The sequence below is a fragment of the Salvelinus alpinus genome, chromosome 17 (genome assembly GCF_045679555.1).
Source record: "Salvelinus alpinus chromosome 17, SLU_Salpinus.1, whole genome shotgun sequence".
Classification (NCBI taxonomy): Eukaryota; Metazoa; Chordata; class Actinopteri; order Salmoniformes; family Salmonidae; genus Salvelinus; species Salvelinus alpinus.
In genome coordinates this window covers 17,183,394-17,210,869 of record NC_092102.1, presented here as the reverse complement: position 1 = coordinate 17,210,869, position 27,476 = coordinate 17,183,394, and the positions used below count along the sequence as shown (strand labels likewise).

At 40.3% G+C, this 27,476-nt stretch overlaps 1 protein-coding gene across 3 annotated transcripts; it reads left to right on the top strand.

Moving 5' to 3' along the window:
* The first annotated feature begins 129 nt into the window (after positions 1-129).
* LOC139542333 (formin-A-like) lies at positions 130-27,354 on the top strand. 3 transcript variants are annotated; one of them, XM_071347621.1, is made up of 8 exons: positions 130-265; positions 3,014-3,098; positions 11,608-11,760; positions 13,781-13,910; positions 14,019-14,051; positions 14,699-14,796; positions 15,210-15,293; positions 26,406-27,354. In XM_071347621.1, the coding sequence occupies exons 2-8, from the start codon at positions 3,081-3,083 to the stop codon at positions 26,505-26,507; spliced, it is 618 nt and encodes a 205-aa protein (XP_071203722.1). In that variant the 5' UTR covers positions 130-265; positions 3,014-3,080; the 3' UTR covers positions 26,508-27,354. The 3 variants fall into 3 exon arrangements, with proteins under 3 accessions (XP_071203722.1, XP_071203721.1, XP_071203720.1); XM_071347620.1 differs by lacking the exon at positions 130-265 and adding an exon at positions 1,627-1,710; XM_071347619.1 differs by lacking the exons at positions 130-265; positions 3,014-3,098 and having other exon boundaries at positions 9,775-11,760.
* The last annotated feature ends 122 nt before the right edge of the window (positions 27,355-27,476 follow it).

The following is a 27,476-nucleotide window of genomic DNA, read 5'->3' as shown; positions in this document are numbered from 1 at the left end:
AATTAATTCAAGCACCTTTTGTCTTCAAAATGCTTTTCTGTAGTTATTTAATTCCAAGTTTCAGGTAAAGTCAGAAAATCCATACATTTCTGACTGTCAAGAGAAAAGCTTTAATTTGTCATTGTTGATTTTGTTTATTTTTATTGCTCCCCCAGATATCTTCCTCAAGTTTCCCTGTGGAGCCAGGAGAACTGAAAGACAAACTGTTCTTGGTTAATGAGGTTGAGGGAGGCTTCTCTGATGAACAGATCACTTCCCTTAGGAGGTAAGAAGGGATTATGTCAGAAAAACACATCCATGTTGCAGATTCATCTCAAATTTGGATACAACCGCAGTTGTCTGCACTGAGGAAAACAAAATATTCAGACTTGATGCAGGGATTTATCAAGTCCAATGCAGGGCACTAGTAAAACATTTTGCATGGTAGCCTACATGCACAAGCCCAGTAAGGGGTGTAGTTGGTAAAACATTAGGTTGTGTAACATCAAGTGTTATAAATGCAGGGTACATAAAGGGAACATACATGTACATACAGCAATGGACCCTATTGAGACATGGCAAGTTAAGTTAGTGCCAGAACCTTTTACCAGAGCAGACTACTAATGAAATTTTCATTAGCGAGGTTTTTGAGGAGATGGGCACTATTGAGTTTCTCTCAGCTGTTATACCGCTGGGTAAAATGCTTGTCGTGGGTCTTACGTCCTACCAGTTTACTCACTCAGTGCTTTATTTTGTGAGCTGCTGATCTGCTCAAGGAACGCTGATCTAATGTACTGCATAGAGGATTATATTTATTCTATGAAAACGTAATATCAATTTTAATGTGGCATGGCATGGCCTCAGGAATACAATCTCTGACAGAAACCACTCCCCACTGGGCCTGCAGTATTAATGATCTGTGGCTATAGCTCTATAGATCTACTTCAACGACACAACCCTAGGCTCATGAAAAAGTACATCTTTGGTTTGGAGTTGAAACACACTCAAATGACAGAGGAAGCGAGGAGAAGAGAGTCCATTTTGGAAGATTCCCAGGCCTGGATCTGGGTTCAAACTCGGTGCAAGTGAATGAATGGATGGCTGTGGCCAGCATCAACGGTCATGCTGCTTTATAGGAGCTGACAGAGGCCATCTGAGCTACTTGGCTTTTAATCACTCCCCTTTCTCCAGGCCACTGGAAATCAGCTTAGCATATGGCTCTCAGACAAAGCCAGAGAGAGGGGGCATCACATAGCATGATCTTAAATGACACCCTGGCTTATTTTGTATGAAGCAGTGTGTCTTGTGAAAAAGTGTTTGTTGTATTTCACTTAATTTATGCATTATAAGTATTCAATTGCCAAAGCCTCACTGCCATTCTGACTATGTATCACCACTATACTGACTGACTGAGGAATTATATTTTGCATAAATTATTATTTGATGTTGAAGAGGAATGAAATGCCACACTATAGATATCAGCCACTTTTTCGGTCTGAAGAAAAGCAGACCTACTCAACCCTGACATTGCTTATTGACTTATGACACAATCAAGTGGGACCTCTCTTATGACATGAAAGGGATTTTTCTAGTGATTTATGTGTTAACAAAGAACTCCCACAGTGAAATGTTCCATTTATAGATATCTACCTACGTCAGACGATGTGGAAATGTATAAATCCTAAGGGGTCTGTGTCAGATCTGCATGTTGTTGACCAGTACATGATGGAGGTAAGTGCCTTCGCAAGCCATGCTTTCCATGACTCATGCTTTAATATACCTACTTATCACCTGCATCCTGGAAAAACCTTAATGTTGGCTAATTTTGATTTTGTTGACATAAATTGAAAGAAGCTCTTACTGTTCATGTGCTGTGCATGCTTCATGAGTCGAGGACCAATTTAATGATTCACAATACCCTGTGAATGTTTGAGGGGATATGATGGATCTACAAAATTAACCATATTTAACATTTCCGGGAAAGTTTAAGTTTTTCCAGGACGTTGATGTTATGTCATTTCGGCATCTACAATTTGCATGGTAATAATTTGCACTTTCCTCTGACTCTCCTTGTCCTGCTGGATTGCTGCTGTGTCCTCAGTAACCTTTATCCTCCTCTCACACATACTATATGATGAGGGTTCTCACCTCTAGATACACTGTAAAAGTATCCCATGTGGTTGATGATGGGCAGAAGAGATGACAGGTGCTCCAGGGAGCAGGATCAGCCAGCCATGTCCTTCTGGAGGTCTGACAACATGCAAAGGGATATGTTAGGAGGCATTGTGACAGTAACACCTCCCATGGTGAAACAGCTTAGCATTACAGTATGTGGATACCCTAGGCTCTATGGGAATGATGGGTAGTAGTGAGTCCCATTGCCATCCTTAGGATAACAGAAATGCTAAAAGGTGATCTTTCAAAACACACATTTAAACTCTTGTAAACATTTTGGAAGTATAGATCAGATTTTAGACAGCCAGCCTTTTAGACATCGAGCCTTGAAAAATATAATTCCTGATATATAGCTACATTTAGTCTGCCCTAAAACAGTAGATGAACAATCACAGACATAAAGAAGTAACCCCAACCCTAGCATATTTCACACATCCCCCATCAGACCAAGGCCCTTTGGCTTCTGAAGCCTTATGCACTTGAGCATGAGCTAGACGGTCGGCGTGACAACCCAGATGATTTATTAGAGGTTAGCAACTAAACCAAAGGTCGACGAGGCAGATCAGCCAATCATTTCAAAGTGTCAAGCATTCAGCCTCTATGCTGAATCAGACTGAAGACGAGACGTCCCACAGCATTCCCACTAGCAGCCCAGGGGATCTTAGATATAGCTGCTCTCCATGTAAAAGAAGACTTGAGGAGAGTATGTAAATAGGATGTGGGATATTGTGTTAGTGTGTGTGTGTGCGCGCTTGTTCGTGTGTATTTTTGTGTTGTGTGCGCGCATGCATGCGTGTGTGTGTGTACATTATGTGACTGTAATTTACTCATACTGTATAACTGCTTCAACCCATTACAGATGTGTAACATTCCTTACCTGAGCACCAGACTGGATCTGCTGATGACTCAGAGAGCTTCCCATAAGCATGGAGGATCTGCAGCCAGTGAGTTCACTTTGGCTCTGTCCCAGTATCAACATTAGCATATCAAAACTAGCATGCTACTAAAGCAATGTATAGGACACAAGGTTCTGCCCAGGATTTTTTAACAAGGTGATGCTGCCATGTACGGCCTGGGGGGAGGCCCTTTGAACGTTGTGTTTTTGAACACTTGTAACTGCCATTTCCTGCAATCTAGAGCAAAACATGGCTGTATTGGATAACAAATAGTGGCACAGCGCCTCTCTTACATTCTTTGAGGAGAACCCTGGGATTAATAACTCACTGTGACCGTTTGCTGTAGATGCAGATAGATAGGTAGTGCATTCATTAGTGAATAGAGGTAGACTAGACTTGAGTAGAAGCAAAATACCTGCAGTGCTTTCAGAAAGTATTCACACCCCTTGATTTTTTCCACATTTTGTTGTGTTCAGCCTGAATATAAAATGTATTACATTTAGATTTAGTTTCACTGATACCCCATAATGACAAAGTGGAATTTTGTTTTTAAATTTTTTGACAAATTGATTACAAATGAAAAGCTGAAATGTCTTTAGTCAATAAGTATTCACCCCCTTTGTTAAGGAAAGCCTAAATAAGTACAGGAATAAAAATGTCAGTCACATAATAATTGTATGAACTCACTCTGTGTGCAATACTCGTGTTTACCATGATTTTTTTTATGACTCCCCTATCTCTTTACCACACATAAAATGATCTGTAAGGTCCTTCAGTTGATAAGTGAATTTCAAACACAGATTCAACCACAAAGACCAGGCAAATCCAACACAACACATCACTGAGTACTACTCTTCATATTTTCAAGCATGGTGGTGTCTGCATTATGTTATGGGTATGCTTGTCATTGGCAAGAAGTAGGGAGTTATTTGGGAATAAAGAAATGGAATAGAGCTAAGCACAGGCAAAGTCCTAAAATAAATCCTGGTTCAGTCTGCTTTCCAATGACACTGGGAGACAAATTCACCTTTCAGCAGGACAATAATAAAAAAAAAAACAAGGCCAAATATACACTGGAGTTGCTTACCAAGATGGTATTGAATGTTCCTGAGTGATTCAGAGATATTAATACTTATGTAAATTAAATATTTCCATATTTCATTTTCATGAGTAGTTACAGTATCTAATCAAGATATATTCGTGTTTTATTTTAATAAAAAAAATATAATTTTTCTTCCACTTTGACATTACAAGGTATTGTGTGTGGATCGTTCACAGAAAGTACTATTAAATCAAATTTAGTTCCACTTTGTAACATGACAACATTTGTAAAAAGTCAAGGGGTGTGAATACTTTTTGAAGCCACTGTAAAAATGATTGGATGGGTGTATAAGATATTATCAGTACAATGTATTACATGGTATATATCATGTTGGCCTTTCAAAGATCCCCTGAAAGTTGACCTTTCCCCCACACATCATCACTCTCCCATCACTGGCACAACTTTCAACTGCAATTATTTTCTTTGTTGATCGTTTCCTCTGAAATGATCATGCCTTAACTTAACAGAATTGTGTTTCATCAAGAAGTTGCATTGTATGACAATTTATTTCAGCAATGCAGCTGGAATAGGTTAACAGCGCAATATATACAAAATATATACAGTGGGGCAAAAAAGTATTTAGTCAGCCACCAATTGTGCAAGTTCTCCCACTTAAAAAGATGAGAGAGGCCTGTAATTTTCATCATAGGTACACTTCAACTATGACAGACAAAATGAGAAAAAAGAATCCAGAAAATCACATTGTAGGATTTTTTATGAATTGATTTGCAAATTATGGTGGAAAATAAGTATTTGGTAAATAACAAAAGTTTATCTCAATACTCTTTGTTAGCAATGACAGAGGTCAAACGTTTTCTGTAAATCTTCACAAGGTTTTCACACACTGTTGCTGGTATTTTGGTCCATTCCTCCATGCAGATCTCCTCTAGAGCAGTGATGTTTTGGGGCTGTTGCTGGGCAACACAGACTTTCAACTCCCTCCAAAGATTTATGGGGTTGAGATCTGGAGACTGGCTAGGCCACTCCAGGACCTTGAAATGTTTCTTATGAAGCCACTCCTTTGTTGCCCGGGCGGTGTGTTTGGGATCATTGTCATACTGAAAGACCCAGCCACGTTTCATCTTCAATGCCCTTGCTGATGGAAGGAGGTTTTCACTCAAAATCTCACGATACATGGCCCCATTCATTCTGTCCTTTACACGGATCAGTCGTCCTGGTCCCTTTGCAGAAAAACAGCCCCAAAGCATGATGTTTCCACCCCCATGCTTCACAGTAGGTATGGTGTTCTTTGGATGCAACTCAGCATTCTTTGTCCTCCAAACACGACGAGTTGAGTTTTTACCAAAAAGTTATATTTTGGTTTCATCTGACCATATGACATTCTCCCAATCTTCTTCTGGATCATCCAAATGCTCTCTAGCAAACTTCAGACAGGCCTGGACATGTACTGGCTTCAGTGATACCCATCCCGGATCCGGGAGCATCCTCATCAAAAAAGCTGACTAGCATAGCCTAGCCTAACGGGACAGGGATATCATATAATACAATTTTCATGAAATCACAAGTCCAATACAGCAAATGAAAGATAAACATCTTGTGAATCCAGCTATCATTTCCGATTTTTAAAATGTTTTACAGCGAAAACACTATGTATTTCTATTAGCTAACCACAATAGCCAAAGACTCAACCGCATATTTTCACCATGTTTCTACCGCATAGGTAGCTATCACAAACCAAGAAACAGTTAGTCACTAACCAAGAAACAACTTCATCAGATGACAGTCTTATAACATGTTATACAATACATTTATGTTTTGTTCGAAAAATGTGCATATTTGAGGTATAAATCATAGTTTTACATTGCAGCTACCATCACAAATAGCACCGAAGCAGCCAGAATAATTACAGAGAGCAACGTGAAATACCTAAATACTCATCATAAAACATTTATGAAAATTACATGGTGTACAGCAAATGAAAGATAAACATCTTGTGAATCCAGCCAATATTTCCGATTTTTTAAGTGTTTTACAGCAAAAACATAATATAGAATTATATTAGCTTACCACAATAGCCAAACACACAACGCATTTATTCACCGCAAAAGGTAGCTATCGCAAAACTGACAAAATAGAGATAAAATTAATCACTAACCTTGAACAAATTCATCAGATGACAGTCTTATAACATCAGGTTATACAATACACTTATGTTTTGTTCGAAAATGTGCATATTTAGAGCTACAAATCCTGATTATACATTGTGAATACGTAGCATCGATTCACCAGAATCTCCAGAGATATTTTGGACACTCACCTAATCTGACCAAAGAACTCATCATAAACTTTACATAAAAATACCGGTTGTATGGCAAATGAAAGATACACTGGTTCTTAATGCAACCGCCGTGTTAGATTTAAAAAAATAACTTTACCATAACAAACAGCTTGCGTTATTGCGAGACAGCGCTCGCCAAAACGGCAGAGAATAGGAATCAACATTTTCCACAGAAATACGAAATAACATCATAAATTGTTCTTACTTTTGCTGAGCTTCCATCAGAATCTTGTACAAGGAGTCCTTGGTCCAGAATAAATCGTTGTTTGGTTTTAGAATGTCCTTTTCTTCTGTCGAATTCGCGCCACAATGCTAGCCAAGCTTGATAACGTTCCCATCTTCTCTCTATGCAAAGAACGGAAAAGTCCCAATAAACGTTGAATAATCTGATAAAACTTGGTTGAAAAAACATACTTTACGATGTTATTATCACATGTATCAAATAAAATCAGAGCCGGAGATATTCGCCGTGTAAACCGAACGCTTATCAGAAGACAATATCGAGGTGCTACGCGTGCCTTGGTAGAGAAAGGAAATTCCTGACCTGCCACTCCAAAAGCTCTTGTTCGACCTCAGATCAAGCTAGACACCCCATTCCACCTTCCACTGCCTGTTGACATCTAGTGGAAGGCGTATGAAGTGCATGTATATCGATAAATATAAGCCAGTTGAATAGGCAAAATGGGGCTCTGTTGAGAAACAGAGCTACATTTTCAGAATTTTCACTTCCTGTCTGGAAGTTTGCTGCCAACTGAGTTCTGTTTTACTCACAGATATAATTCAAACAGTTTTAGAAACTTGAGTGTTTTCTATCCAATAGTACTAATAATATGCATATTGTATGATCTAGAATAGAGTACGAGGCCGTTTAAATTGGGCACGATTTTTTCCAAAGTGAAAATAGCGCCCCCCCTATTGACAAGAAGTTTTAAACAGGGGAACATGTCTGGCACTGCAGGATTTGAGTCCCTGGCGGCGTAGTGTGTTACTGATGGTAGGCTTTGTTACTTTGGTCCCAGCTCTCTGCAAGTCATTCACTAGGTCCCCCCGTGTGGTTCTGGGATTTTTGCTCACCGTTCTTGTGATCATTTTGACCCCACGGGGTGAGATCTTGCGTGGAGCCCCAGATCGAGGGAGATTATCAGTGGTCTTGTATGTCTTCCATTTCCTAATAATTGCTGCCAGTTGATTTCTTCAAACCAAGCTGCTTACCTATTGCAGATTCAGTCTTCCCAGCCTGGGACAGGTCTACAATTTTGTTTCTGGTGTCCTTTGACAGCTCTTTGGTCTTGGCCATAGTGGAGTTTGGAGTGTGACTGTTTGAGGTTGTGGACAGGTGTCTTTTATACTGATAACAAGTTCAAACAGGTGCCATTAATACAGGTAACGAGTGGAGGACAGAGGAGCCTCTTAAAGAAGAAGTTACAGGTCTGTGAGAGCCAGAAACCTTGCTTGTTTGTAGGTGACCAAATACTTATTTTCCACAGGCCTCTCTCATCTTTTTAAGTGGGAGAACTTGCACAATTGGTGGCTGACTAAATACTTTTTTGCCCCACTGTATATATACTAAAAAAGTTTATAAAATAAGAATATAAATCAATTCTCTATGCAAAATGTCATCTTAATACATGTTTTTTTAATGAAAAAGATGTAAGACATACACAAAGGCTTTACCCCATTTCAAAGTATTTTTTTGTTCCATTAATTTGTTGCTGGATGGTTAAATTCCACTGAAAGAATGTCCTGAGAGACACTTTTACATGCCTCTTTATATTTGTGAAAAGCAAAGCATTTTCTATTGGCTTAATTCAACAAATAAATGCCTCACCTCACACCCTAATAAATTAAATATCTCAAGACATTTGAAAAACGAATGACGTCTCCAAATAGTGTTTGAAAACTTGTTTCACCCCTCTACCATTCAAAAATACTGAAAGAAATTCTGTTTCTGAAGTTAAAATTCATGGACCGTAGCACAGTGGTAGTTGCACATGGTTAACACTTATAAAATGGTGTCTGTACGGCATACTGTGTTTACTGCATCAAGGTTCCATATAATACTGTGAGACACCAACACCTGCTTGTGCCCTGTTTTGTTTGTTGCTGGAATCTTGGTTAGTTGTCACATTGTACGCTTGACCTCTACTGTAGGTCTGTTCTGTACCTCTGAACAAATAGGACAATGTATAGGCTCTTATGAGCCCAGCAGTTTTGTCATTGTCTGTCAGACTACTCTTTACACAGTTCAACTTAAATTTCATCAGGATCACCAATGTATTATTGGATTTGTCTCTCTCCTCTTCTCTTCCCCTTCACGCTTTCTCTTACTCATATTATAGTTGAAAACTATTGGAGGGAATTGGGCTTATTGTTGTAGGATGCATATGAGTTTGGTGCCCAGGTGTTCGTGTCTTGAAAGGTGGGAGGCAGGTAATCCCTCAGATGAAGCATCTCGGAGCTGAACACAATGTGTCCATAAACAAGGAGAAGTCTGGGTTCTTCTCTGAACAGTTTAAGTCGTTGGGATTCTGTGACATGACAGACTTTTTAAGCCTATAACATTGAGGATTTGGCTGCCATCTGACTGGCAGGGCACTTGGATGGAAAATAGAGAACTCACCGCCCAGGGAGGGAAGGGGAACGCTTTTACACTCAAGGTGCGCTTTGTGTCTGCTCAACACCGAATTATGAATTTCATCCGGCATTGTAGGCGCTTCCTTATACGTATAAATTGTTAATGCCTAAGCAGCTGTTATTTGTGGATTAAGATTGATAGAGGAGGAAATAAAATGTGGATATAACAACAAACGCCTAAGGCAACAGGGACCTTGTGCTAAGGAAGCCTTGAATTACTTGTGATCCTTGCAAATCATGTTGCTAGGAGTGCAGTACAAGGTTGCCCCCTTGAAGACCTGATTTGCATACTCCGATATGTGTTTGCTGCTCTGAGAAGGCTTGAGGAGGTCCCACTGGTGTGCTATGGGAAGTTACTCTGTAAACTTGAGCATATGGTTGGGTGTTGTATCAGACACCCACCTTTGCTAAGTGGGGTAGTTTTTCCAGAGGGCTTCTCTGTTTCCACACAACCTCCCCACCTCACGTCCGTCCTTAACTCACTAGCAGACATGGAAATTCTATCTTGTTGAGAGAGATTGCAAACATAATGTAATATTTATCCTATTTTTCTATATAGCTGCCGTTCTATGGATATTGTGCAGTGTGCACCCTGTTTCTTAGAATGATTGTGGATATAAGATACAATCGCTTACAGGATGGTCAAAACCTATGTAGTATGAATGATAACAAATAATGTAATCTGAAAAACATAATATGATGAAAATATAATTACTTTTGCAATGTACCCAAGAAAGCGAAGGTAACTGAACTAAATGACTATCACCCCGTAGCACTCACTTCTGTCACCATGAAGTGCTTTGAGAGGCTAGTTAAGGATCATCTTACCTCACCCGACACCCTAGACCCACTGCAATTTGCATACCGCCCCAATAGATCCACGGATGATGCATTCGCCATCGCACTGCACACTGCCCTATCCCATCTGGATAAGAGGAATGCCTATGTAAGAATGCTGATCATTGACAACAGCGCAGCCTTCAACACCATCATTAAGCCTGGGTCTGAACCCCGACCTGTGCAACTGGGTCCTGTACTTCCTGACGGGCCTCCCCCAGGTGGTGAAGGTAAGCAACAACACCCCCACTATGCTGATCCTCAACACAGGGGCCCCACAAGGGTGCGTGTTAAGCCCCTTCCTGTACTCCTTGTTAACCCATGACTACGTGGACACGCAGGCCTCCAACTCAATCATCAAGTTTACAGACAACACGAGTGGTAGTCCTGATTACCAACAATGACAAGACAGCCTACAGGGAGTAGATGAGGGCCCTGGCAGAGTGATGCCAGGAAAATAACTTCTCTTTCAACGTCAACAGAACTAAGGAGCTGATTTTTTGGATTTCAGGAGACAGCGGACGGAGCACGCCCCCATCCATATCGACGGGCCACAGTGGAGAAGTTGAAAAGCTTCAAGTTCCTCTGTGTACACATCACTGACAATCTGAAATTGTCCACCACACAGACAGTGTGGTGAAGAAGGCGCAAGACCTCTTCAACCACAGGAGGCTGAAGAAATTTGGCTGGGGCCACTAAGACCCTCACAAACTTTTACAGATGCACCATTGAGAGCATCCTGTCGGGCTGTATCACCACCTGGAACAGCAACTGCACTGTCCGCTACCGCAGGGCTCTCTAGAGGGTGGTGTCTGCCCAACGCATCACCGGGGGCACACTACCTGCCCTCCATGAGATCTACAGCACACAGTGTTACAGGAAGGCCAAGAAGATAATCAAGAACCTCAGCCACCCGAGCCAAGGCCTGTTCACCCCGCTATCATCCAGAATGTGAGGTCAGTACAGGTGAATTAAAGCTGGGACCGAGAGACTGAAAAACAGCCTCTACTCAGTACCCTGCCCTGAACTTAGTCACTGTCACTAGCCGGTTACCACCCAGTTACTCAACCCTGCACCTTAGAGGCTGCTGCCCTGTGTACATAGACATGGAACACTAGTCACTCTAATAATGTTTACATTCTATTTTACCCGTTTCATATGTATAGTATATACTGTAGTCAAGGCCATCCTATTCACCTATTGCTGTACATACTGTGTACTATTCTACATATTCCATCCATATACTGTCCATAATGTCTATACATCCCATCAAATACACTACACGACCAAAAGTGTGTGTGTGTGTGCCAGCACAGTACCAGTCAAAAGTTTGGACACACCTACTCATTCAAGGGATTCCTTAATTCCATTCTTTCACTTTTAGATTAGTTTGTATTGTTAGATATTACTGCACTGTTGGCGCTAGGAACACTACACCCGCAATAACATCTGCTAAATATGTGTATGAGACCAATAAAATGTTACTTGATTTGAACATACAAGCCTATATAACCCAAAAGAAATGTGTGCTACTACTCTGACTGCAAATGGACTTGAAAATCAAAAGGATTTCACCTGGGGTTACTCAATTCTCATAAGCCCCTGATTCAGCACAAAACAAGAGACTGACTATGCAGTTAGATTAGAGTGAAATGACCTGTCCTGAACCGTTGTTTGTCTTTCAGCTGATTAACCAGAAGATCAGGATGTGCACGCAGTTATACGGCTCCAGGTCGTTCGTCTCCGTGCTGGAGTACCTGCTGTCCATCGGCAATTACCTCAACGAGAACGCAGGGAAGGGAAAGGCCAAGGGATTCCGCCTCTCCTCTTTAACTAAAGTAGGTTCTCCTCTTCTCCGTTGTCGTCTGACCTGTGGTGGAGTGTCTAGCACTAGGCTAATAAGACTTCTCGTTGATATACACAGTGGGATCTACCTCCTCCATCTCCCTTCAATTTCACCTGTTTACTCTCTTTCAATTTATTCCTAGTTATATGTAAATATTTCTACCTCAATTACCTTGTACCCCTGCATATCGACTCAGTACTGGTACCCCGTGTATATAGCCAAGTTGTCAATACTCATTGTGTATCTAATATCACTTTTGTTATTATGTGTTTTACTTTTCTATTATTTCAGTAATAATAGAAAAGTAAGCATTTCACTGTTATTCCACACCTGTTTACGAAGCATGTGACGAATACAATTTTATTCAAATTTCTTCCGTCCATCCTCTGCCTGGTCATCTGAGTCCAACTCAGCTAGGGTCATTCCTCCTAGTGTGTCTGATACGAAGGTGATTGTATCACCGCCTGGCTTCACAAATCAATTGGAACATCTCACCATGGCTCAGACACTGGACCCGTAGACATTGGACAAGTCGACCGCTAGGTGCCCCACAGTGGCAGTCACAACAGCAACTTTAATCTTGCTGGACCTTTTCGTCAACTCTCAATTTTGAAAGTCTTTGTTTTGGGATTAGACTCATTGTTTATTAGACATGTGGATTTCCAAGTTTTGTCAATTTGTATAGGATGATTTAAGATCTCCCTGAGCTATTAGCATCTGGTCTTAGAGGATATCGGCAGTTTCTATAGATTTCCTCCGGAACTGCTTCTGTGCTGCACTGGTCTCTTGATGGGATGATATAAGGGCACTTTGCCACAGATGTAAAATGCTTCCTCTCCTTCTAACGAGACTGCAGTCTCTTACACCCATACTCCCACAGAAGGTTTGAATGTGAAACAGAGCGGGCTAAATTCACACAAACACATTCTTAGGGTTCTCTGTGAAATCAATGGCTGGATAGGAATGTTGATATAGTAATTGTAAGATAAGAAAAGGCCATAGAGGTTGTGTTGGATTAGTGGTTGTTGTTTCTATCTTCATTTACTGCTCCATGCATCTCTTCTAGCCTGGCCCTCAGGGGAATGCCCTGGACCTGAAATTGGTAAAACAACGCAACCTAGAAAAGACTTTGGAATAAATCCCATCACATGATTTGAGAGAGGGGTCCCCCTTCCATTTCAATTAAGACAGAAGGCACAAGCCACTGTTGTGCAGCAAGGCTTGCATTTGTAAAAAGATCATTAACATTTTAAATAAACAGGTTTAAAATGGATGCGTTTTATAGGTTTTGTTCCATTCATTTTCAGGAAACTTAACACTCCAAGTATTTCATTCACAGAAAAAGCTCACCACGGTCTAAGTAAGGAAACAACGTATTACGGCTCTACTGAAGGTGATAAGGACTCTGCATGTAACATGGAAGCTTTTATGACGTGATGTTTTTGTTATGAAACAGTGTTTTGTTTCAATTTGTTTTGAACTCAGATTGATAAGAAACACAGACAATATATGAGTAACAAATGTATTGCCAATACCACAACAATTGGTTGACCTTGTGAGCATAGTACCCACATTCTTCCCCAACAGAAACACACAGAATTGTAAGGGTTAACGCTGGATTGTTGGATTGTTGATACATGGCTCCAGTAACACAGTGCCTCAATATAAGTGTAGAGAGAAATTCATTTTTGTCTGGTAAGGTTAACAGAAGCTGCACCTTGACCAACTATTGTTTGGTTGGCCTTGGGGAAAGGCACTTTCTTTCGTGAATGCAGCATACATGAATTTGTAAATTCTTCTGCTGTGCATCTCAAGGCCTTATAGGAACAGTAGTTGTGTGGCTCAGGCAGGACTGCTGCAGTTGTACCTGCATGCCCTTCTCTCACATTCTCTGAAGGTCTCTGTGTAGACTGACACAGTATGTTTTTTAATATTTGATTCATCCAACTTTTTTTTTTTTATAATGGAGAGAGTGTCACCTCACCTTTCAATGTTCCTCTTCAACCCCACAGCTCTCCCAGCTCCATGGGACAGACAGGAAGTTCACCTTGCTGCATGCCCTTGTGGAGCAGATCATGTTGCACGAAGCCGGCTTGGCCACTTTTCCCCAAGAGTTGGCGGAATTCGAAACTGTCCCTGGAGGTAAGTCATCAAGATTTTGGTCAATGCCCTGAAAATCTGTACAGTAGATTTCAATTGGATCAGTTTAGTTAAAACCTTTTTGGTGTTCTTGTGTGTGTTTCTGGTCAGCTTCCATTAAAGGTCTCACTGCTGAAGTGGATGGTGAGTCTATCACATTTCTTATCCTGTTCAATTATGTATAGATAAAAAACAAGTGTTGCTCTTTACAGTGCGGAGATCTAATGATACAATGTGCAACAAAGACTGTAGTTTATACACACCTATGAATGGTCTTGTCTAAGATAGTATGATCTACTGTAGCTACAGATGTAGGGTCTTAATTTAACCAGTTTCTCACAGCAGGAAGATAATCCTGCAGCAATAGGAAATGTGATTTATTGTGTGGATTAAAATTAATGGACATTTTTTGGGTTGATACATTTCTTGTTAGGGCTAATCAGGTCTGACATTTTAAAGTGTAAATTACAATCTTTAGATGCCTTTTTATTTAAAACATGAAATACACTACAAGTTTGCATTTCCTGCTGTTCAGAGTTCAAAGAGATGACTGGCTTTATGGCGTAGTTAAACGTAAAGAGGAAAGACGTGTAGGTCTAATATCAACTTCATGTATGGTCATTTATGATGACTTTTGGCTGTTGAATTGTGATGAAAAGTTGGCATAAGTGCAGATCAGCTACTTGGCTGGAACCAGGCAGCAGAAAGGAGAAAATTGTGATTTTAAAGTAGAAATTTACTTCAGTGATCATATATGATGAATGATGACCACAATGTGTCCTTCCCTCCAGTCCTCAAGAATGAGTTACAAAAGGTCATTCAGTACAGGAAAACCTACAAGAGAAGAAACCAAGGCGAGCAATACCCAAAGTTTTCCAAAGACCTGAAGGTAACAACTTTTGTTTTTCTTTTCATAACTTTTCATTATTCTGATAAGCCTATTTTCTCTCTTCAGTTATTATTCAGACAGAAAGATACAAAATTCAGACACTATACAAGTAAAACCTTGACACATTGAATAAACGACCGGCAGGTGCATTGAACCTTTACACTTATCTTATACAGTGCTTGTCCCTAGATGAGCGCATCATAGTGTGGCGGGGAAGGGAATTTCTATTTGTCAGGCATACTGTAAGTGTTGCTTCATATTGCATAATGTTCCTCTGATGGTGTCTGCTGTCAGTTAGCAGTGATCGTTTTGTGACGCAACCAACCACAGGTGTTCTGATATTAGATATATCAAATAACGAATAAGTTTAGCAGTAACCCCTCTTCACTCTTCACCCCCCCCCCCCCCCCCAGATGACAATTGAGAAGTACAACACAGATCTCTCCCTGCTGACAAAGAGGTGTGAGGAAATGAAGAAACTCTACACTGACATATTGGTAATGCCTGAGTTATTTTTTTCTATATGTCTGTTGTGCAGCCCCTCCAGAGATAGATGGTTCCTCTGGTCCTGAAATGTCGAGATGACCCTTTCCACTCTTTTTCATGTTATCTATCCCTCTGCACTGTGGGAGGGGGGAGTAGTGGAGATATTATCCAGACATACATTTCAGCGAAAATTCTTCTTCAACGTTACTAACTTCTGCAGCAGATGCTTGTGCCCTTCATATTTTGAGGGGTGGGCAAACTTCAAATATGTACCGTAGGCCATAGTCAATATAAACTCAGCAAAAAAAAGAAATGTCCTCTCACTGTCAACTGAGTTTATTTTCAGAAAACTTAACGTGTAAATATTTGTATGAACATAACAAGATTCAACAACTGAGACATAAACTGAACAAGTTCCACAGACATGTGACGAACAGAAATTGAATAATGTGTCCCTGAACAAAGGGGGTGTCAAAATCAAAAGTAACAGTCAGTATCTTGTGTGGCCACCAGCTGCATTAAGTACTGCAGTGCATCTCCTCCTCATGGACTGCACCAGATTTGCCAGTTCTGACTGTACGATGTTACCCCACTCTTCCACCGAGACACCTGCAAGTTCCTGGATATTTTTTGGGGAATGGCCCTAGCCCTCACCCTCCGATCCAACAGGTCCCAGACGTGCTCAATGGGATTGAGATCCGGGCTCTACGCTGGCCATGGCAGAACACTGACATTCCTTTCTTGCAGGAAATCATGCAGAGAACGAGCAGTATGGCTGGTAGAATTGTCATGCTGGAGGGTCATGTCAGGATGAGCCTGCAGGAAGGGTACCACATGAGGGAGGAGGATGTCTTCCCTGTAACACACAGCGTTGAGATTGCCTGCAATGACAACAAGCTCAGTCCGATGATGCTGTGTCACACTGCCCCAGACCATGACGGACTCTCCACCTCCAAATCGATCCCGCTCCAGAGTACAGGCCTCGGTGTAACGCTCATTCCTTTGACGATAAACGCAAATCCGACCATCACCCCTGGTGAGAAAAAAACGCGACTCGTCAGTGAAGAGCACTTTTTGCCAGTCCTGTCTGGTCCAGCGACAGTGGGTTTGTGACTATAGGCGACGTTGTTGCCGCTGATGTCTGGTTAGCACCTGCCTTACAACAGGCCTACAAGCCCTCAGTCCAGCCTCTCTCAACCTATTGCAGACAGTCTGAGCACTGATGGAGGGATTGTGCGTTCCTGGTTTAACTTGGGCAGTTGTTGTTGCCTTCCTGTACCTGTCCCGCAGGTGTGATGTTTGGATGTACCGATCCTGTGCAGGTGTTGTTACGTGGTCTGCCACTGCGAGGACGATCAGCTGTCCGTCCTGTCTCCCTGTAGCTCTGTCTTAGGCGTCTAACAGTACGGACATTGCAATTTATTGCCCTGGCCACATCTGCATTCCTCATGCTTCCTTGCAGCATGCCTAAGGCACGTTCACGCACATAAGTAGGGACCCTGGGCATCTTTCTTTTGGTGTTTTTCAGAGTCAGTAGAAAGGCCTCTTTAGTATCCTAAGTTTTCATAACTGTGACCTTAATTGCCTACCGTCTGTAAGCTGTTAGTGTTTTAACGACCGTTCCACAGGTGCATGTTTATTAATTGTTTATGGTTCGTTGAACAAGCATGGGAAACAGTGTTTAAACCCTTTACAATGAAGATCTTTGAAGTTATTTGGATTTTTGCTAATTATCTTTGAAAGACAGGGTCCTGAAAAAGGGATGTTTCTTTTTTTGATTAGTTTATGTACAGTGCCTTCAGAAAGTATTCACACCCCTTGACTTGTTCCACATTTTGTTGTGTTACAGCCTGAATTTTAAATGTATTAACTTGTGATTGTGTGTCACTGACCTACACGTAATACCCTATAATGTTAAAGTGGAATTATGTTTTTAGAAATGTTTCCAAATGAATAAAAAATGAAAAGCTGAAATGTCTTGAGTCAATAAGTATTCAACCACTTTGTTATGTCAAGCCTAAAAAAGTTCAGGAGTAAAAATATGCTTAACAACTCACATAATTTGCATGGACTCACTCTATGTTTAATACTAGTGTTTAACATGATTTTTGAATGACTACTTCATCTCTGTACCACACACATGCAATCATCTGTAAGGTGGTTTTCCAATGCCTCACAAAGAAGGGCACCTATTGGCAGATGGGTAAAAAATATATAGATAATGAATACCCCTGTGAGCATGGTGAAGATATTAATTGCACTGTGGATGGTGTATCAATACACCCAGTCACTACAAAGATGCAGGCATCCTTCCAAACTCAGTTGCCGGAGAGGAAGTAAACCGCTCAGGGATTTCACCATGAGGCCAATGGTGACTTTAAAACAGTTACCGAGTGTAATGGCTATGATTGGACAAAACTGAGGATGGATTAACAACATTGTAGTTACTCCACAATAATAACCTAAATGACAGAGTAAAAAGAAGGAAGCCTGTACAGAATAAAAATATTCCAAAACATGCATCCTGTTTGCAATAAGGCACTAAAGTAAAACTGCTAACAACTCGTTATGTTGGGGGCAAACACAATACATCACTGAGAACCACTCTTCATATTTTCAAGCATGATGGGGGCTGCATCATATTATGGGTATGTTTGTCATCGGCAAGGACTAGTGTTTTTTTTGTGGATAAAAATGAAAGGAATAAAGCTAAGCACAGACACTGACACTGGGAGACAAATTCACCTTTCAGCAGGACGATAACCTAAAACACAAGGCCAAATCTACTCTTACGTTGCTTTCCAAGATGACATTGGATGTTCCTGGTGGCCTCTTACAATTTGGACTTAAATGCACTTGAAACTCTACGGCAAGAATTGAACTGTCGCGTAATGATCAACAACCAACTTGACAGAGCTTGAAGAATTTTAAAATGAATAGTGTGCAAATATTTTACAATCCTGTTCTGCAAAGCTCTTTTAGAAACTTACCCAGAACGACTCCAAAGGTGATTCTAACATGTTTTGACTCAGGGGTATGAATACTTATGTAAATGAGATATTGCAAACATTTCTAAAAACATGTTTTCACATTGTTATTATGGGGTATTGTGTGTAGATTGGTCAGAAAAATCAGTATAATCAATTTTGAATTCAGGCTGTAACACAACAGAATGTGGAATAAGTCAAGGGGTATGAATACTTTCTGAAGGCACTGTATATATCTAAGGAAGTACTCAGTGGTTTGTAAGGAAAGAAATACAGCATCACAGCATCACACTTGTTGATAAATAGATAAAATAATATTGAACAGGAAGATATGCCTCAGGATATTTACCAACTTTTGGAAACTTAGTTCCCACTCTTTGTTCTGTGTCTAGTTTGGCATCAGCCTAGTTGCTGATTGCATAAAGAGAAACCTTTCCACAACAATATATTTTCAAAGAAAGTAAATCCCATTTTCCAACCTCCCCTATTTCCAGAAGGATGATCCATCATCACAAAGAATCCACCTGACTTTGCTCTGTGTTTGAGTTGTGAGCCTTGACAGGGTGAGGGGCTTGCCTAGGGCTTGCCAGGGAATTGTGTAATATTAGATTCCACCTATTACATTCCTGCGGACTCCAAACTTGATTCAACACACACTGGACACGCGCACACACACACACAGGCGCATGCACACACACACAGGCGCACACACGTCGAGGTACGCGCACACACACACACACACACAGAGGCGCACACACACACACACACACACACACTGAGGCGTGCGCACACACACACACACACGAGCGCGCACACACACACACACACAGAGAGGCGCGCGCACACACACACAGAGGCGCACGCACACACCGAGACACACAGAGACACACACACACACACACACACACACACACACACACACACACAGAGACACACACACACACACACACAGAGACACACACACACACACACAGAGACACACACACACACAGAGACACACACACACACACACAGAGACGCACACACACAGACACACAGACACCCTCTCACACAGCTTATATCTGTGACATTATCAAAACCTTCCCTCTGCTCTCCAGGGGAAGGTTTTGCAGTCAGATGCAGAAGCAATGGTAGTAGCCTATACTGCAGGAGTCTCAGAGGTGAAAGTATTTAGCAAATGTTGCTCTCCCTCTGTTACTGTAACTTTGGGCATGTTTATATAGGCGGAAATGCATAAACATACTTTAAAGTTACTTTTTTTAATCGCTTTGATGTGCCTCAGGTTCCTGCTGAGGCACGGTAACCTGTCGTGCCAGCTGAGGCATGATTGGCGGTTTCGGCTGTGGCATTTGGACCCGAAGTCACCAGAAAATCTCTATTGCTTCCGTTTGTCGAGGCAGTATTCTGTAACGCGGACGCTGGGAGTCGAGAAGCAAGTGCAGGGGGTGAATTTAATAATACAATAAACATGGAACAATCTATAACAAGAGTAGCGTCTGGACATGAAAAACATAACTATCACTGCCTGGGGAAAGAACCAAAGGGAGTGACAGATATAGGGGAGGTAATCATAGAAGCAATGGAGTCCAGGTGTCTTTGGCGCAGGTGCACGTAACGATGGTGGCAGGTGTGCGTAACGATGGTGGCAGGTGTGCGTAATGATAAGTATACTGGCGAAAGTCGAGCGCCAGAGAGGGGGAGCGGGAGTAGACATAACATTATTACATGTATGTGGTACATTTTCATAACTGTTAGTACAAAGCTCAAAACGGATAATAAAAAAGGCAGTTGTTTCAAAACTCAAAGCACATTTTCAATTGACTAAATACAACACACAAAATCATAGTCACTTTTTCACCCAACTTAATCAGTGTTTCATCTAGAAATACATGTTTCACATTACAATAGATGTTCACATAAAGTAATTGCCATTCACAATGAAATGCTCACATTTTTTTTGATATAATTCTCTTCTGTTGTGTTAAAATACATTTTATTATTACTTAATCTGACTGTTCTTAATTGATGATCACTTAAACGTTTGGTAAACCAATAGATTTGACATGTACACCGGTTTGTCTAGTGCAGATTCTGAGAACCACATAATGGACATGTTTGTCTTTGAAAGTAGAAACACAAAGTACAATATTTACTTGAATGTACTACTATGACGACAACTATTATGATTTTACTAACAGTAAGTTAGAGAAAATAGAAGAATCCTGCACACTGCTCTTGATCGTACCATTGCTCTTTAATGAGCTTTGCGTATCGGCCTCAAGGTGTTGTGGTTTCGATTCAAGGCCTTGAGGCCGATACGTAAAGATTATTAAAGAGCAGTGATACTAGCAAGAGCAGTGTGCTGGTTTCTTATTTTATTCAACTGTTACCAGGCACCTGCAAAACAGATAGCTCAGATGTGCGAGTGCCTTTTCAATTTTGACTTACAGTAAGTAAAAAAATATCTGATATTGACAAGATCAGAAAGGTACAGTGACAAATCCAACCAAATCAAAGTTTATTGGTCACGTGCACAGATTAGCAGATGTTACAGCAGGTGCAGCGAAATGCTTCTTTTTCTAGCTACTAAAGTGCAGTAATACAATACCAATACGTAAAAAGTCCAAAACAAGAAGGATATGCATCCCCTATACAGTACATGGGAAGGGGGTGGGGGTTCACACTGCTTTACTAAAATTGCATTGGCAAATACAGTAATACCTTAATATATGCCATTTACTTAGCAGACACTTACATCCAGTGAAAACAGACTACACATTTTGGTGTGTGACCTGAGTGGAAATCGATCCCACAGCACTGGTGTTGCTAGTGGCATGCTCTTATGAACTGAGCCACATACAGGACCACTATAATACACAAGTGCAATACGATACATACACAATTAGAATACAGGTGGAAGATGTATGATTGTCATCCCCATGAGCATACCACCCTCTTTCAGGCTATGGATGAGGCATGCAATGATTTCAATCCAGACCTACAGTATGTCAGGCTTGGATTCACCATACCAAAAGGTTTTTTCCCAGGTGCATGAACAATGAGGATATTTACTGGGATTCCGATAAGACCCTATGGTCAAATGCTCAAGACAGGACTGATGCGTGCTCAAGACAGGACTGGTGCAAACTAATGCCTGCTAAACATGTTTCTTTCATTTGATTTACATTGTGAAACATGTCTTCAATGTTTTCAATGTCTTCAACACTTTTCATAAAACATGGGCTAGAAATTATGGAAATGTGATATTCAGTCAATTTGAATGGGTACTGCAAGTGTATTGCCTAATGTGCAAACAGTGCAATGTACTGTAATATACAGCACTATGGAATACTACATTCAAAGGGCAGTTTTGAAACATGTATCCTCATTTTTTTTTCTATTGGATTAACTAGCTGTTAAAGTAACTAAATTGAGAAGATATTATTCTGATGTGTTTTGGTGATTAAACCGATATACTCATTATATTTCACAGTGGACTTACATTTTGGATCAATGGTTGTATGGCGAAAGATGTCTACAAACAAAATGAATGCACAATGAAAGGTTTTGAATGTAAGAATTGGCTGCGTTACAAGTGTTAGCCGATTGGAGATTTGTACGAAGAGTTGTGAAAATTCGCCATACGTATACTGTAATTATAGCGATAGAAAAGAACTGTAATAGCTTGGACTTTGAACTGTAATAGTTTAAGTTCAGAGTTCAATATCTGCTGCAGTGATATTTATCTTCTCAGAGTGATGTGGTTGTATAGCAGAATTGAGCTGTGTTTGCTTGATATTAGATATTACTCTTGACCAGGTTGGGTACCTTACTTTCTAAATGTAATCCGTTACATTTACTAGTAACCTGTCCAAAATCGTAATGTAATTTTCTGATTACCCAAATTCAGTAACATAATCTGATTACTTTCATATTACTTTCCCTTTAAGAGGTGCAGGTTAGCGTTTTTTGACCTGAATCTTGTTCTGGAGGCAGCTCTGCAGAGGTAACAAGCTGGCACAGCCACCAAGTCATTGAATCAGATTTGAAACCTAACCCTAACCACACTGCTAACTCTAATACATAATCCTAACCTTGACATGATGAATCTTTTCTAAAGTTATTGTGATCATCATCTCTCGCTGTCTCCCTCTCTCTCTCTTACAAGCGCACACACACGAGAGAGAGAGAACACACATTTACTGTCATTAACTAAACATATCAAAATGGCATAACGTTAGCTAGCTAGCAACAACCAACAGCTACAATAGGTAAAAATGAAAACTTACCATGTCCATGAGGATAAACCAGAGAGCTAATGTTAGCTAGCTAAAATTAGCCAGCTAATATTTTCCTTGATGTTCTCCCCAACAAACTGCCAATTTACTTAAGAAAATAAAACAAGAATGCAGGAGAACAGAGACTACCACTTAGCAGTCAAATCTTTTCAAATGTTTTTGTGTAAATTTAGAGAAACTGTCGTTGTTTTCCAGCTGTGTTGTTGTGTAACCTCCCGGGCACTCTGTCTCAATTGCCATATGGAATGTTGACCGATGCGCTCGAGCAAGCACAAAGATCTATTGCTGCGTGTGAAGCACAGATTCCAATCCAAGTTTTAGCTGGAACGGACGTGCCTACCTCCTTTTTAGCTAATATTTTATTTTTAAATAACTGCACACATTATGTTAATTGATTAAAAGCTTTAAGGGACAATATAATAGTCATATTTTCAGGGTCAAGTTCAAGTGCAATAGTTTTGGACTAATTTGATATTGATGGAACTAAATGTGATTGAAAACAGGGCTTTGTAAATCCTGGTGGATTGTAGTAGGTTATTGAAATAAAATGCATATGCTTATGTGTTTTCTTAAATTCTGAAACATATTTAGTTAGTCATAATATAACATTGAACAGCATTCAGTGGAACAGAACAAAATGTGCAGCACAATAAACAGTGCAATTAGCTAACACAGACAAAATATTACCAAATAGAAGCCAACACACACAGCAAGCTACCAGATATCATTAATTAAACAACCATTATTTCATTGCACTTCAGTTTTACTACATTTTAACAGCAGTGAATTTTTGTAAGGGTATCCTGTTTTATTGTGCATGTTTATCTTTATATACTGGTAGCCTATATATTTTTTTATGGAAGTGAATGGGTGGATTGCAACTATGAAAAACACTGCACACATAGGTTCTCTAAATTAGGGACCATCTCTGATAGCTATAGGACCGCGGAGACTGTCACACATTTTTGCTTTCAATGACCTAGCAAATTTGATGACTTGGAGGTGAAATATATATTTGTTTGAAAATATATATTTAATCACCTGCTGAATAAAAACCTCAAGTGGCCCTACTCCTGAAAAATGTATCGGGCCGGACAAGCTGAAGTGACTCAGGCCGTGTACCATTAGCCAGAGCCTAGCGTAATATGATTCTGCAGGATTCGGGAAGAACTTGGCCCACATGAAGCCCCCCCGAGACTGAGTCCACGCCGAGTCCCCCTAATCTCAAATGGAACATGCCCGCATTCAAGCGTGTTGACTGGGTACAGTATGCCAGGAGACCCTAACCCAGTTTGGTGCACTCTGCCAGCTGTTGTTGGCCAAGTGTGCTAAGATGAATCATGCAAACCCTGCTGAAAAAGAACATTGCTCCATGTTTAATAATTGTAAAGGTTCTAATGTCTTATATGCAATGGGTGCATGGCCCACAAACACTATGCTCATGTTTTTATAGATTGGTGCCTATTAATTGGTAGCATTTAGATTTAAAAAACTCTTTGGAATTCAAGTAATTGAACTGACGCCGGTCAATTAGTTGGATAATAACCGAAACCCCCCAATAATGTTGGTTAATCACTCAGCACTAATCAGATTTCAACCAAAAAACGAATATCAACCAAAATAAGACTTATTTTTCATCTTAATCGGATTGTGATCTGGTTATAAGACATTCCGACCAGATTTCAACCAGTAAAGTACGTCTTTATCATGTTGTATGCCCACTGGGAAGTGATATCCTTATCCGTAGGCTACACCACTGCTGTCGTCCTTTCTTCCAGGGGTTTATTCAAGTTAGATAATCTTTGGATGTCGACAGTAGTCACACCATTGGAAGACATAATTTAGCTTAGACTGTAGTCTACAAAAGCCTATTCTTACTCTTTTCCCGCCATCCATCAAACTCCTTTTTTCAATGCGGATTTGAATTTCATTGAGAAAACAAAGGTGTTAAAAAAAAATTTGCGCAAACCTCCTTTCAGAGTTTAAAGTAATCTTAGAAGTAATCATCTAGTTTCTCAAAAGTAGTTTCTCTGTTATAATTTCCCGACTATAACTCTTCAGATATTTTTTATATCTTATCAATTAGTCTTCCATTGATGATTATCAATTGCCTCATCAGTTCTCATTACTGAACGTCGCAAACCCTTGGATATCTGCACGAACCCTAGTTAAAATCTTGAATCAGCGATATACAAATTGGCAAAATTATTTATTTACTAACTAACTAAATAATCACACAGAATTATATAACAAACAGTAGATATTGGTTACTAACAATGATGGAAATGTCCCTAGTGGGCTAAGCCGATATGACGGCTTGGTAGACAAAGGAAAGGGGTGGGGACTGAGAGCGGGAAAGACTAAATGGATTCACTACACACAGTCTATAATTATATTCATTGAAATGCTAATCCTTTGCACATGAACGGCCGCTCATTCGAGAATAATTGCAATGTATATATTTACGCCCGTATGCCGTTGTTGTCTCTCTGTTGAAAACACTCGATCGTCCTGTAGAGTTCATCAGAGTCTCTGGTTAACATTCCCAGAAGATGGTTAGAATGGATACTTCAGAGTACCATTCGGAAATGTTCTCATAGAATAGGTGCTTCGGCAGTTGTCGGTATTCTCGTACTAGGTTTACGTGATTTCTAGCTGCAGACTAGTAATTTGTGTCATCTAGAATTTGAGCGATAGTCTCAGAGTTTAACCATTTCCAGCCGTATAGCCAAAACTACAGCTGTATGGTCTAATGGTCTATATAATTGTAACTATTCCAACGTGGGGACTCTGTCCCGGCATTCTATGACTTGTCCTTTGGTAGAGTTGTAATTTAAACCATTTCACATGAAGCGTCAGCTGCATGTTTTCTAGTCTAATGTGAATTTCGTCAGGAGTGGGTTTTATACACTTCAGAGAAAAGGGCGGTCCATGAGGCCGACGTAATGTCTATGCTCAAGTGTGCGTGGCTACTGACTTGGTTAACTTTATATGAAAACCCATATTTTCTCATTTAGAAGGTTAACATCACAATACACCTTTTCACAAATAGTTTCATGTTTAATCACATACGTTTCACAATATTTAGATGTAAACCTGACAGCCGGGAAATGTACACTTTAAGAGATACAGTTATGTGTGTTTCCTGTCATTCATGAGATCACCAAATGAAACACACTCGTCATGACTGTCGCTTAAGTGTTCAACGATTTCCACATTCTCAAAAGTAGAAATGTTGTTTAGTTCTCCCATTTTGTGGATTAGAAGTTTTGACCTAAGAGAAGCTCTTTGTTCTGGTAGACTCTCCCTCAATACTGTGTGTCAGTTTCTACCAGGTATTTACGACCTGTCGTAAAGTCATAAAACTGCGGAGAGGGGGGGCATTGATCCTCCCCCCAGGGCACGTCATGACAGGCATTATCACCATTTTCACAATTGACAGTATTATTCCAACCTCATAGTATGGGAATACTATATACTTGTTTTACACTGCACTGTATTAGTTGGTGACCCTTTAGTGAGTTAAGTGTAGGCATGGATTCATGCCATGGCCACCCGTCTGTCTCACTTAAGATATTTAGGTCTAGTAATTGCTTCCATGCTCACGCAGTTTATCAGCTCATTATTAAAAAAGGAGTTGTAATGAACTGCAGTTACATTATGCATCCCAGTCAAACCAGAGACATCAGTTAACCCCATTAATTAGAAAAAATATATATTAATACCTGTGGGTTGCCATGTATTGCAGATTATAATCTCTGAAAGAATGATAGCAAATTAAGTGCTTGTGCCTTGCAATGTCAAAAATAATGGCAAATGTTTTCTTTTCTTCTCAAAGGTTAAATTCGGAGAGCCAATGGATCAAGATTCTCAGGAGCTGTTTGGATTGGTGTGCCAGTTTGTCAACGACTTCAAGAGGACACATGCTGAAATCAGATAACAATATTTGCTGTCCTTGAGATACTATCTATGTAAATTCAGCCAGTCTGAATAGAATTGAGTTATAATTTGTGTACCACACAAGCTGTGCTATTTCAGTAGTAACAAAACCCTGGCATTCTACTGAGAAACATAACTCACAGCTGTGACTAATATTGTGATCAGGCGGCTAGACTTGAGTATTGCAATTTCAGAAGGAAAACATTTTAGTGTATAGTACTGCTGAAATTAGAACAAGTCTACACTGAGTGTACAAAACATGCTCTTACTATGACATAGACTTACCAGGTGAATCCCAGGGGAAAGCTCTGATCCCTTATTGATGTCACTTGTTAAATCCACTTCAATCAGTGTAGATGAAAGGGAGGAGACAGGTTAAAGAAGGATTTTTCAACCTTGAGACATGGATTGTGTATGTGTGCCATTAAGAGGGTGAATGGGCAAGACAAAAGATTTAAGCGCCTTTTGAACGGGGTATGGTAGTGGGTGCCAGGCCCACCAGTTTTTGTCAAGAACTGCAACGCTGCTGGGTTTTTCATGCTCAACAGTTTCCCATGTGTATCAAGAATGATCCATCACCCAAAGCACATCCAGCCAACTTGACACAACTGTGGGAAGCATTGGAGTCAACATGTGTCAGCATCCCTATGGAACGCTTTCGATACCTTGTAGAGTCCATTCCCAGACAAATTGAGGCTGTTCTTAGGGCAAAAGGGGGTGTTTTGTACACTCAGTGTATAACAGCTATGTGGTTGGAGACCGTAGACTAACTGTTAGTTGGGATTCATTGTGACAAATTGTCTGAAATCGATTGAAATAATTAATTAAATTAAACTTATGAGACAGTTCGGGGAATGCCAGCACTTGATTTTTCACAGCTGTCTGTCTGCTGGCAAGGGAACCTAATCACAAAAAACACTCACACACTAGCCTTCTGAAAACAGTCCATTTGATTACCTAATTTTTCTTG